This window comes from Vicugna pacos, chromosome 3, assembly GCF_048564905.1.
Source record: "Vicugna pacos chromosome 3, VicPac4, whole genome shotgun sequence".
In the NCBI taxonomy this organism is placed as follows: Eukaryota; Metazoa; Chordata; class Mammalia; order Artiodactyla; family Camelidae; genus Vicugna; species Vicugna pacos.
In genome coordinates, this window is record NC_132989.1 from 14,895,509 (window position 1) to 14,908,813 (window position 13,305).

Genomic DNA, 13,305 nt, shown 5'->3' on the forward strand with positions numbered 1-13,305 from the left:
CATGAGGAAAAACCCTTAATCAGGACAAGGCAGATGCCAGGCAGGGCTAGGAGACATGAGCTTTGCAGGGAGGTGGGCTTCTGTCAATTCTGGAGATTAAAAAGTCTGTGGCCAGGTGTGTTTCAAAAACCAGAGCTCAGGGTCCCAGGAGATGCTGGTGAGATTGGCAGTGCTCAGAAGCTCAGACTCTGGAGTCGGGAAGCTAGACCAAGATCAAGTCCCAGCTACACCTCTTTCTGGCTGAATGAGCTTGGTCAAGCCCCCAGGCTTCAGTTCCTTCATCTACAAAAATCTCACAGGGTTGGGGTGAGAAGTCAGTCAGACAGTAAAGCAGTGAGGACAGAGTACAAACTTGGCATATGTAATAAAATGCCCAATAAATTGTAGCTGCATTACTATTATCATTAGTCAAGCAGATCGGAATTAGTCTGGATGTAGCTGCTTGGTGACATAACACACAAAAGCAAAACTTTTTTACAGTTCATTTTATCTACAAGAAACACTCAGAAGGCTCCAGGAGAATTATGCTTATTTTCATGTATCTCGTTATGCACAACCACCCCTCAAATAGGAATATTTGATCAATATATGTACTTTTTTTTTCAACTGGGAGAAAAATAGGAATATGCATTAAATTCCTAACATGCTCAGCTGGCCACGCCAAAATGCACCAAAGCTTTTCTCTAGAGGTCCTGCACCACCCCTGGTGCTGCACAGGTGAGCTGCAGGTCCAGTGCCTGGAGAGTCACTTCATGTCCCTGTCCTCTTGGTCCCTGCGGGAGAGTTCAGAGATGGAAAGCCTGCACCCACTGTGACTACTAGCATACTCACGGGGCACTCCACACCTGTGTGTGCAGACCATACCTCTCAGCATGGTCGGAGAAAGAGTTCACCTATGGGATTTTTCAATAAAAATTCCCTGTACCAGGTTAAAGAAGATTCCCTATGACTTTCAATTTGCTAAAATTTTTTTTTAATCATAAACAGGTGTTGAATAAAAATGAAAGCCTTTTTTATACATCTAATGAAATACTCACATAGGTTTTCTCCTTTAAACTGTTAAGTATTGAATTACATTAGTATATTCTCTAATGTTGAAACACTCTTGCTTTGCTGAGATAAACTTAGTCATGATGCATTACTTTATTGTTAGATTTGATTTGCTATTTTCTCATTCAGGACTTTGGCATCTATATTCATGAGTACAACCGGTGTAACTTTTCAACCTTATATTAAATATTTGGTTTTGTTGTCAGTTTTATGGCCTTATACAATGACTTGGGGAAATACTCCACTTCTGTTGTTCTTCTATGACTGGAATAATATTTCTTGGATATTCGTTAGAATTACTGTATAAAGTCATCTGAGTTTGGTATTATCTTTGTGTGAACACTGCTGAGTTAAGAACTTAAGTCAGATCAGGCCACTTTTCCTCAGAATCCTTTACTGGCTCTCCACTGCACTCAGTGTAACTCCTTACAGTGGCCCAAGCCTCCCACAGTCTCTTGAACATCACATATCCTACCAGTCTCTCCACTGCTCACAGAACCAGCCTCACTGACTTCCTTGCTGTTCCTCAATCATGCCCAGCAAGCCCACCTTAGACCCCATTCTTGCTGCTCCCTCTGCCGGGAATGTTCCTCCCCTCGAAAGCAACACGGGCTTCGGAGCTCTACTCAAACGCCACTGCATCCGAGAGGACTCCCTGGACTACCCTCTATGAAACAGGAACCCCTTCTCCCCACCACACTGCTCTCTTCTCCTTACCCTGCCTTATTGTTACTACGTTACTTTTAATTCATACATTATTATAATGTATATTAACATACACAATTATTAATGTTTGTCTCCTGTCTCCCCAAATCACAGAGTAAGCTCCATGAGCACAGAAACTCTGGGTTTTTTTAACTGCCATTTCCCAAATAACTAAAACCCTATTTTAATAAATTTGTTGAATAAGAACAAATGCCTCTATTTCCATCTAGGCTTCCTTAGATGAAAACTTGGGCAGTGGCAGGGAAAAGCTACTTGTCTCACCCTGGAAAGGACCAGAGCCAACTGCTCCTGGGGACATCGTATAGGAAGGTGGCTGCCAAAGTGTGAGGACAGTTCTAAAGGTCACCCCTGGCAGCTGGGAGGCACTCACCTCCACACTCTTTAGTGCCAGCACATTTTCTTCACTCCTTTGGGCCATTTCCACTTTGGGAGCCACACCACAGATGCCACAGATCATGTCGTTGTAGTCTCGGACAGTGAGGCACTCGAAAGCCCAATAGCCATTGCACAGCAGCTCCTGCAGCTGGCTCAGCTCCTCCGAGGTCAGAGTCTTCTCTGGAAGGAGAGCAAGAGCTCTGAGAAGGTCACAGGAAAACACCAAGGCCACTAGGGATGAGCCACTGGCAAGTACAGCGAAGATCGCTTCTCTCCTAAGAACACCCAAGAGTACTAACCACCCAAGGGTCAAACACCCTGGCCATTAGGTTTTCAGATGGCAACTCAAAGGGCAATTCCAATCAGAGTTAGAGCTGCCTTGCACTCAGTCCCCAGTAGGCACTAAACACTGTGTTAAAAACTTTCAATACATTGTATCATTTAACTTTCACATCTTTATGAACCAAGAGCTATTATTATCCTCATTGTATAACCGGAAAAACCAAGGCACAGAGAATAACTTGCTCAAAATCACATTGCCACACTAAGTGGCAGAGCCCAAACTCAAACACAGGCCTGTCTGACCCTAGAAACTCTGCTCTACTCCATCTGATCTCACGGCAGGGAAGGAGCGGGGGACTGGATTCTGTAGGAAGGGAATGGGAAAAGCACAAACGGAAAGAAATAAGGAAAGGAAGGGGAAACGTAACTTCTTAATAATAATAAGGGTGGTGCCCACCGTCAGGTCTCAGCGTGAGCCTTGGAAATGGGAATGCACCTCCAGAAGCTGTGTTTGATTAGCATGCAGTAAAGCCACAATTATCTATGACCAAAGGATAAGCTTCTACAGTCAGTTTAATCTTGTGCTGAGGGTCTCCAGACTCATGGAAAGATCCGTACTTTCCAAAGTCAGTCTGTCATTTGCAAAATTCAAAAGGAGCAGTGGGTCAGGAAGTCAAGAATGTCTCCTTTCTGATACATGCACCCCAATGTTCATAGCAGCACTATTTACAATTGCCAAGACATGGAAACAACCTAAGCGTACACTGACAAATTATTAGATAAACAAGTTTTGGTATATTCATACAATGTAATACTACTCAGTTGTAAAAAAAATAAAGTAATGCCATTTGCAGCAACATGGATGGACCTGGAGATTGTATACTAAGTGAAGTAAGCCAGAAAGAAAAAGAAAAATACTTTAGGATATTACTTACATGTGGAATTAAAAAAAAAAATGACACAAATGAACTTATTCACAAAACAGAAACAGACTCACAGACATAGAAAACAAACTTATAGTTACCAGGGGGAAAGGAAGGGGGCGGAGGGATAAACTGAGAGTTTGGAATTTGTAGATACTGACTACCATATATAAAATAGATAAACAACAAGGTCCTACTGTATAATACAGAGAACTATATTCAATCTCCTGTAATAGCCTATAATGAAAAGAAATATATATATAACTGAATCACTATGCTGTACACCAGAAAGTAACACAATATTGTAATCCAACTATACTTCAAAATAAGAATGTCTCCTTTTCAAAATACCAGATCTCCTCCAAGGTTATTATTCCAACCAAAGCCCATAGCTGAAAATTCCCAGGGAGTTTAGGACTAACCTTGGGAAAGGGAGGAAGGCAACCTTACCTGTCTGCTCCTGCACTGACTTCAGAAGTGTGCTGATGGACACTCTGGGGTCCTCTCCCAGCTTGATCTGGTTTCGGATTGCAAACAGCAAGTCCAGACTCACTAGCAGCTTGTTCCCCACATTAAAGAGACCTGTAGGTTAAAAAGAGGCAACAGGGAAGTTCACTCTTAACAACATCCACAATGGCAAAAAACTGGAAACAAACTAAAATGTTTGTTTAATGTCCATCAACAGGGGAGCAGTTAAAAATAAACTGTGATACATGCATAAAATAGAAAACTAGACATCAAGAATAAGGCAAGCCTAAATGCTCTGACATGAACGTTGTTAAATGAAAAAAGTAATGAAATACGTATCATAGGACTAAAAAAAAATTTTTTAAAGAAGCATCTCCCTATCACCTAACTCAGTCCTCATAACCAAAGGCATCACTCTTCCTCTGCCTCTCATAGCTACCCCATGAGGAAAGGCCAGGAGCATCCTTTAGTCCAAGGACATGTAGAGGATGTAACACAGGCTATAAAATCAGCCCTACACCAAATCCTGGGTTAAAGACTCAGAGGAATTTAAATTCAGTCAATTTAAAAAAAATAAAAGATGGTGATACTGTATTTGCACAAAATGCACAGATTTGCCCAAAAGCAAATTTTGGCACAGGTGTTCCCATTTAGAGAAGGGTATAGAGGAGTGGGTGAGCATGATACCAAAGGATGAAACCACAAAGGAGAAGATCAAAGCTCTGATCACATAAAAATTAAAACAACAAAACTCCTTGTGTTCCCCCCAAAAGTCACAAATTTAAAAGACAACTAATAAACTGGGTAAAAACTGTCAACCAAAAAACCCCTAAAGAATGGAAATGTTCACAAAAGAGAAAAAAAAACCAAACAGAAAAGATACACTATCTTCCTAGTAATCAAAGAAATACAACAAATTAACAAAAGATATCCCAGTTTTTATCAAGTTGACAAACTTTAAAAATTATAATACTTAGGTATAAACCTAACAAAATATGTGCAGAACATATATGCTGAAACTACAAAACACTGATAGAAAAAAAAAACTAATTAAAATGGAGAGACAGACCATGTTCATGGATTGGAAGATTCAATGCTGATCAGCATGTCAAACATCCCTCAAATCATCTACAGATTCAACACAGACCCAATGAAAATTCTAGCAAGATTTTATAAATACTAATAAGCTGACTCTAAAATTTACATGGGAACACAAAGGAACTAAACAGTTAACACAATTCAGGGAACAATTCAAAAAGAACAAGGCTGGAAGACTCACACTACCTGAGCTGAAGACTGACTATAAATATAAAGCTATAGTAATCAAGGCACACGTGGGTATTGGCAAAAAGATAGACAACATCAACCAATGGAACAGAACAGAGTGCAGAAATAGATCCACATATAAACGGCCAATCAATTTTTAGTAGAGGAGCAAAGGCAAATCAATGAAGAAAGGACTACTTTTCAACAGATGGTAAAACAATGACTGACTGTCCACAATCTGGGCCTCACACTTCATACAAAAAACTGATTCAAAATGGATTGAGACATAAATATAAATCATAAATTATAAAACTTTTAGAAGAAAACATGGGAAAATATTTATGATCTTCACCTAGGTAAAGAAATCTTAGCTATAACATCAAAAATAATCTCTAAAAGAAAAAAACTGATGAATTGGTCTTTATCATAATTAAGAACTTTCGCTCTGTGAAAGATTCTGTGAAAAGAACAAAAAAGACAAGCCACAGACCATAAGAAAATGTGTGCAAATCACTCACTGGACAAAGGACTTGTAGCCAGAGTATATAAGGGGCTTGTGAAACTCAACAGCAAAACAAAACAACACAAAAAACTCAACAGCAAGAAAACAATCCAGCTCAATGGGCCAAAGATGAAACAGATACTTCACCAAATACGACACACAAACGGCAAATAAACCCATGAAAAGATGCTCAACATCCTTAGTCATCGAGGAAATACAAATTGAAACCACAATGAGATACCACCACGCATACCTGTTAGAATGGGTAAAATACAGAAGCAAAAAAATAGACAATATCAAGTGCTGACAGGTAAAGCAAACTGGAACTTGCACCCATTGTTGGAGGGAATGCAAAACAGTACTTCGGTAAACTGGCAATTTCTTATAAAATTAAACATACATTTACCATAAGGCCCAACAATCTGACTCCTAGGATATTTCCCCAAAAGAACTGAAAATTTATGTTCACACAAAAGCCCATACGTGAATGTTCACAGCAGCTGTATTCATAACTGCCAAAAACTGGTAACAACCCAAACAGCCATTAGGTAGTGATCAGGTATACCAGATGTGGTGCTCCACACAATGTAAAACTACTCAACAATAAAAAGGAACAAACTATTGACACAGAGCACACGGATGAATTTCAAAGGCATTATACTTCTTGAAAGAAGCCAGACTCAAAATGCTACATGCAATGGATTTATATGACATTCTGGAAAGGTAAAACCACAGGGACGGGAGAACATATCAAATGGTTGCTAGAGGTTAGGGGTGAGAGGTGGTTTTGATTACAAAGGGACAGTATAAGAGACTGTTTTGGGGTGATGGAACTATTCTATATACTGATTGTGGTGGCAGTTACACAACTCAGTGCACTTTTCAGAGCTCATGAGACTATATATTAAAGCAAATTTTACTTATATAAATTTAAAAATAAAGTTAAAAATTTTAAAAATATATGACCCTAGGTACTACAGGCTTAGGCAGACTGCAGGGAATGGCATTCTCCTTAACAGGTGATAAGAACACAAAGTAGTATAGACTCAACCTGGCAACACAAGACATTAAAAGCATGAATTCAAAAAGGAATAAGGTTCTGAAGACAAAAGAGAATAATCAATACTCTTTAATCTTCAGCACTCAATTCTACTTATACAACTCAAGATTCAAATTCTCAAAATGGCTGGTACATGGTCAACATTCAATAAATGTCTGATCTTAATGAACGAATTGGGGGGAAAGCTGAACAGGCAGCAATGCCACTTCTGAGCATTTGCTCAAAGGAAATAATTGAGGCTGTACACAAAGATTTAATTACAAAGAGGACCCAAAAATGGAACATCATACACTCCCTAAAAATGGTCACATACTTCTCCACTTGCTGACACAGGAAGATGCTCATGGTATACTACTGAATTTTAAAAGAACATTCCAAAACAACACCCAGCACAACCCCACTTTTGTTGAAAGAAAAACTATAAACCTGTAAGTCATCTACCTTCTCTTATTCTGCACGAATGAATAACGCATCTGTTACTACTGATTTTTAGCTTCTATTTTCTGCTCGTCAGCATTTTCTGGGTTTTCCACAACGAAGGTATAATTTTGAAATCAACTTTGTTTCAAGATCCCTGATAAGAAAGTCCTAACACTTGGGAGGTCAGTGTAGTCTCCCGGGGCTGAGACATTCAAGAGGAAAAGTCCCCTCTTCCTCAGAAGCCCCATTGAGAAAAGATCCAGTGCTCAGTGGACCAGGGGTCTGACCCACACAAGCTGTTCTCAAACGTGCTTTGAAAATCCTGAAGGAGAAAGCTGGTACCCACCTGTGTAGATGTCCATGAAGCTATGCAGGGCCAGACAATGGGGATTCAGACACATCTTCACCTGGGCCGTCACCACCTGCAGCCAGCTGGCTGTCAGCAGCCAGCACTCCTGGGGTCCTGCCAGGGAGCTAGTACCAAAAACATCAACAAAAAACAGAAGGGAAATCAACTTCTTTAAATACAGTTCCTGGACTCAGTGATCAATGGCAAAATTCTCCAAACTTTAAATGCAGTAGGTGAACGCAGGTGTTGGAGCTTGTGTTCCAATGATTTTTCAGGTGGGTTTTCACACTTTGTTGAAATCTGATCTATAGAATCACCCCTAAAGTTAATATAGCTCTGAATTTATTACCCAATTTAACCAATCCCAATAAAACTTCCAAATATGAGCATTATGCCAGGTAGTCCAGACGTAAACAAATCCTAAGCTTGTGACAGTAACTTTCAGGCACTTTGAACAGAAATCGCGGATAATCACTGATTATTATCATTATTATTATTTTTGGCAACTGGAAAAGTAAAGGAAACCTAAGAAAAGCAGAGAAGGACATCTTCAAAGGTTATAGCTTTAACGCTGTTTGAAGAAAGGGGCAATGTGGGCCAAGTAAGATGGGGCAGCTAAGGAAGGGTAAATCTGAAGGGGGTGCTTACTTTTGTCCCCCTTTGAATAATGGGCTGCTACAGAGAAGGCACTGCGTGGACGGAGACTCATAATAATTCGACCAAGAGGTTTGCTCGATGGTGACCGTCTCCTCACTCACGTTGGACAGGACGAGTCGAGAGCTATTGAGTTCATGAATCAAGGCGAAGACCTCAGCCAGCTCTGACTCGTTCTCAGGAATCTGCAAGACTTTGCGCAGCAGCTGCAGTGTTGACTGACGCTGGATCTCCCGCTGGGCCGCGCTCAGGGGCTCTGTGGCACTCAGCACATCCGGGAGGGGTGAGCTCGCCTCCTGGAAGAGAGTGAATCCAGGGCACAAAGAGTCAGCCTCGGGCTAAAATCATGAAAGGCTACTAGGGACAGAGGGCCGGGCTCAAGACCAGGAGGTGGGAAACCTAGGTTCCTAACCAGTTCAGCTACTCACTCACTGTGTGACTCATGGTAGGTGCTTTCTCTCTCCAGCACTCGGCTTCTCTACCAGTAAAATCAGAGGATTACACACACCTCTTGGTAATGGTTTCAAGAGTCAGCTCCCGCTCACCAAGTTAAGGAGTTGGAGGATAACAGATCAGGATTTCAATACCAGATATGCCATGAAAAGCTGTACATGTGTCACCCAAAGCTATCTGCTTAATCTTTATGAGCCTCAATTTCCTCAACTATGAAATGGAGGATCAAAGTACTAGTAATCTCTTAGAGCTGTTGTAAAGTAACAAGAGATTGCAAGTGAAGCACTTACTATGCAACAAAAACTCTATAAATGGTAGTTTGGGTATATAATCAGGTACCTGTACAGCTTGAAGCTTTTATCTTTAACATTGTGTGGCTTCTGGGTACAAGGCAACTTTGTACACCAGAGGCTTCCAGGAACAAGGCTCTGAAATGCTCACTGAAACAGGTCCTTCTCAGGTGGGTCCCTTTCCAATGGAGGTTTCTCCCTGATCCCTTGTGCAAATGCGGCATCAATCACTCCCTCCCTTGTGCTCCCAGAGTCCATTCCTTTACTGTAGATTTCAATGTCTCAGTTGGTAAACCATGGTCTCCTTCCCTGCTTATTTACTGATTCCCAACGCCAGCATGTGGGCACACAGAAGATGCTAATTCTTATTTGCAGGACACATATTATACGCTACTTTGTACAAGTTAATAGCTTAATAACAAGGAGCTTTCTATAACCGTATACCCACAACAACTCTTGCCTCACTGTCTGTAACAACTTGGTTACTTTTCTCCCATACTAGACTGTAAGAGGGAAGGGGCTATGTTCTTTTCATCTTTGTATCACCAAATGCCTGACCCACAGTAGGTATTCAATACATGCTCACTGAAAGAATGAATGAGTGGCTGCAGAAGAGATAACTGATATTAGAACAAGTTGCCCTGGGAGGTTGTGTGTTCCTAGTCATGACTATGATAAACCATGGGCTGGAACATAAGTTGGCAGGCACGTTATCCTTTGGCTCTGAGCTGAAGATGGAAGATGGAAAGGATGCAAGACTGTTCCAGCCTAGAGAGGTTTCAGTCATAATTACAGCCACTGACAACAAACTGCACAGGAAATGTATGGCCATCAGGGGGCTCCAAAGAGTCAGGCAATTTCTAACCAGTATTTTGTTTTGCGGCAAATAGTAATTACATTTTATTTCTCTAAAATTTAGAAAATTGGAAAGTGAGCAAATATCTGAAGATGAAGGTCATGGGGGTAGGCAGTTAACAGTGAGCCAAAGATAGAAGAATATAAATAAGAATGGGATCTGAAATCAATTGGCAAGAGGTCCCTAGATAATTCCTGTCTGACCTGGAAAGTTAAGTCACCTCATCACCCCAGATCTGGAGTCTAACACCCATTTGCACACTGTAAGCCACATCAACAGCCACAATGAAACAGGAGAAAGGACTGTTCAGAGCATCTTCCTACACAGAACTCAATTTCACCTGATAATTATTGATCAACACATTGTATACGCAAGCTCCAGGGTTAGAAGTTTGGAGGAAACAGATACACCTGCCCTACAAGGGATCACAGTTTCATGGAGAGCTAAGAGGGACTCAAGACAGGGTGTGGTCAATGCTATGCGAAGGGAAGCACATTTAAGGCGTGGAGAAAGCAGGAGGAAAGCTCGCTGCCAGCAGAGGTCACCTGGTGCAACAACAGAATCTGATGAAAGGTATGGAACCATTTCACAAGCCATTTCAGAGGTTTACAGACTCCCCTGTGCTCAACTCTGAGTCTTCTCTAGGGCTCAAGGCCATGAGAATAAAACGCCCAGACCTAATCCACCTTGCCTGCCTTGTTTTATTGATGGGGAATCTAAAACTCAGGAGAGGGAAAGCGAGCACTTCTCTCTCCAGCAGGTCCCTCAATTCCTAGGCTCAGGGTTTTTTCCACTAAGCCATCAGAGTCCACATACTTTGGTTCCACTTCCCTTTTCCAAAAGGATGACCACCTCAGAACACCACCTCAACCACAGAAACAGACCTGAAGACCAAAGGGTGAGATTCATCTGCCAGAAATCCCCTCTCCTCCGTATGCAAAGAAAACTTCTCTCTCCCCACCTCTCTAGACCTGTCCACTCAAACCCTGGAAGTCTCCCTCCTGACATAACCTTCTGGGTCTCTCCCTGACTCATGGACATTCAGTGTGACCCCACTGTCTAAAAAACAGTCTAGTGTTAGCACTAAAGATCTTTCATTATGTGGCCCCAACATGCCTTTGAAGCCTTCTTTTCCATACTCCTCCGCATACACTCTCTCTTCTAACCAAATGGAACACCGGACTCCCTAACGCTTCCCTTTTGCTCGTGAGTGTCCTTGAGTACGGCACGTCTCCCCCTTCCACCCAAATCCTGTCCATCTTGCAACATCCAGGTTAAATCTGGATCCTGACCTGTTTCGCGTGCCATCGTCTTTCCTCCCAGGGCAGAGGAGTGGGATCTCTCTTCTCACCCTCATCCTAGTCTTTCTGTTTGTTGTCACAGGTGCTGTATCTTTCTGTTCACTTAAAAAACCTCACGTGGAAACTAAGAGGACCTCTGAAAATGCCAAGCCTTCCCAGTTCTAATAAGTAAACAAACAAACAAAAAAACGAGCCCTAAGGAGCCAAGAGGAATGTGTTTTACTATCCAGTTTGGTCTGGCTTCAGGAGCAGGTCTGCCAAGACTGCTTGAAGTAAAGCCCTGTGGTTCGCCAACGCTCTGCAAGGAACCTGAGAAGTTGCAGTCTAATCTACAAAGTCCTGAGGTTGGCACTCTCTATCAAAACAGTACTTACAGGGACTCCACCAGCCTCAGAGCTAAAAGGATGTAACCCTTCTACCTCTCTCTTCCTCAGAACCCTCTTTAAGTCCCATCTTGTCTAGTTTGGGGGGTTTTTTTTTTGTTTGTTTGTTTTTTTTGGCACGGGGAGGGGGGTGTGTGTGAATGAACTCTTGGTCCACTGAGCTAGAAGGTTCTCAGATATCAAGGTATCTGGTTAACCCCCTCACCTTAGCAAAGAGGATAAGGAAGCCCAGAAAGCAGAGGGTCTATGTTCAAAACCTATAACCTGGTCCTAGTTCTGGTGCTTTAACTACCATTGTGTACTGAGAAATCCTTTTATTTCTACTACAGTAGGTCTGCTAAAAGAATGCAACCCAAGGCTGGAGGGTGTGTTTAGGGAAGGAACTCACAAGAACCTTGGTGGTTTTCTCAGTCCGGTCTTTGGCAAGGTTAAAACCACAGCTGGGACAAATCCGCGGTTTATGCCGGTTGGTGTAGACATAGCTACAAGAGGGATTCTTGCACTTTCCCCGGCCTCTTGATGTAGCCAGGCCCAAATCCTAAAAAAGTAAGACCACGGTTCAGTTCTATAAGTCAACTTAGAACTGGGCAGAGCCAAGAATCAGGATGACCCGCTACTGGTAAAACAGAGGAGAGTGGCAACTGCAATCCCAGACTCAGACTAACCTCCAAAGAGCCTTGAAGCAAGATTCCTTTTCTGCAGCTATCCCCTTTCAGCCTTAATGCAGCCTAAATAACTTGGGCAAGTCATTCCCTATCTGTGAAACAAGTGAGTTGAATCTCAAGGGTCAGAAATTCAATACCTTCAGGGTCCAGGCAATCAGCAGAGTGAAGCAGGCTATTCTAACGGAGAGTACCAGAGACTGGTGAACTAAAGATTTCAAGCTCCGCCTAAAGACAGATTTTGACTTCTGAACTATCTAAGCTCAAAGCTCTGGCATCGAGGATCCTAGGACAAATTGCTGTTTCATCAGAGAGAGGGTCTTGGGCAGTTTCCACTAGATGCTATCCCCAGCAGTCCCCCACAGCTAAAGGGAAGAGCACTGAAGGTACGGATGGCACAGAGGAGGTAGTAAGTAGGTCTTTGGAAAAAGAAGCCTGAGCAGCTCTCCAGGATGAGAGACATTCTCCTCAAGGAGCAGGCCAGATGAGGCACGAACCCAACCATACTGTGCTCTCTTGCTCCTACTGGATCCCCAGCACACAGGGCATGGCATGGAGCAGGTGCTCAATAGTTTTTGAGTTTTAAGAAATCCAGCTGCTTTCTCAAAATCTGTGCACCTTACTCAACTCAGCAAGGGAAGCTGCCAAAAGGTACCTGGCTGGATGGTACCTTAAGGATCAACAAAATAGACAATGTTGAGCAAGAGGAGCCCCAACATGGTATCTAAACCAACACAGTATTTTACAGGCAGTGAAAACTGAGGACCAGGGAAGGAGAGAGCCTTGCCCAAGGTCATGTGGCATGCTAACAGCAGAGCCAGAACCACTTTTGGACTAGGTCTTTCAACATGTAGTGTTTATTCCACTGCTCCATGCTGCTTACACTGCAGAAGGGTGACCCCAGAGTCACACATTCATTTACTGGGATGTTAATATGTGTTATGTTAAAAATAAAAGTGGGGGAGGGAAAACCTTGATGGGAAATGCCAAGCTAAACAAAATAAGCTGCTTTACTAAAGCACTTCTCAAATCCTTTAAGACACTAGTATTGAATGTGACTCTGTTTTAGGGAGAAAAAGTACACTTCACAAACTTATTTGTGGAACACACTCTGAGGCTAAAAGGTCCAAAGACTGGTGAATGTTGAAGATGGACTGGAATCTCACCTCTGACTATTCTCAACAGAAATATCCTGGTCTCAGCTGGCACAGGCTTTACAAATCTCACCTGGGAAAAACCACCCAGCTGACTGACTCAGAAGGTAGGATAGAGTCAACGATCTAAC

General features: G+C 42.3%; 1 protein-coding gene across 4 annotated transcripts in view; it reads right to left on the bottom strand.

The window, feature by feature from the left end:
* The window catches only part of HMGXB3 (HMG-box containing 3), a 52,172-nt gene that overhangs the window by 10,735 nt on the left and 28,132 nt on the right, over window positions 1-13,305 (bottom strand). For all 4 annotated transcript variants that reach the window (XM_072954924.1, XM_072954935.1, XM_072954931.1 and 1 more), the window contains 5 exons: window positions 11,747-11,896; window positions 8,070-8,371; window positions 7,419-7,546; window positions 3,807-3,938; window positions 2,147-2,331 (listed from right to left, as the gene is read on the bottom strand). In XM_072954924.1, the coding sequence (XP_072811025.1) occupies window positions 2,147-2,331; window positions 3,807-3,938; window positions 7,419-7,546; window positions 8,070-8,371; window positions 11,747-11,896 (897 nt within the window). The remainder of the gene's footprint in view (window positions 1-2,146; window positions 2,332-3,806; window positions 3,939-7,418; window positions 7,547-8,069; window positions 8,372-11,746; window positions 11,897-13,305) is intronic.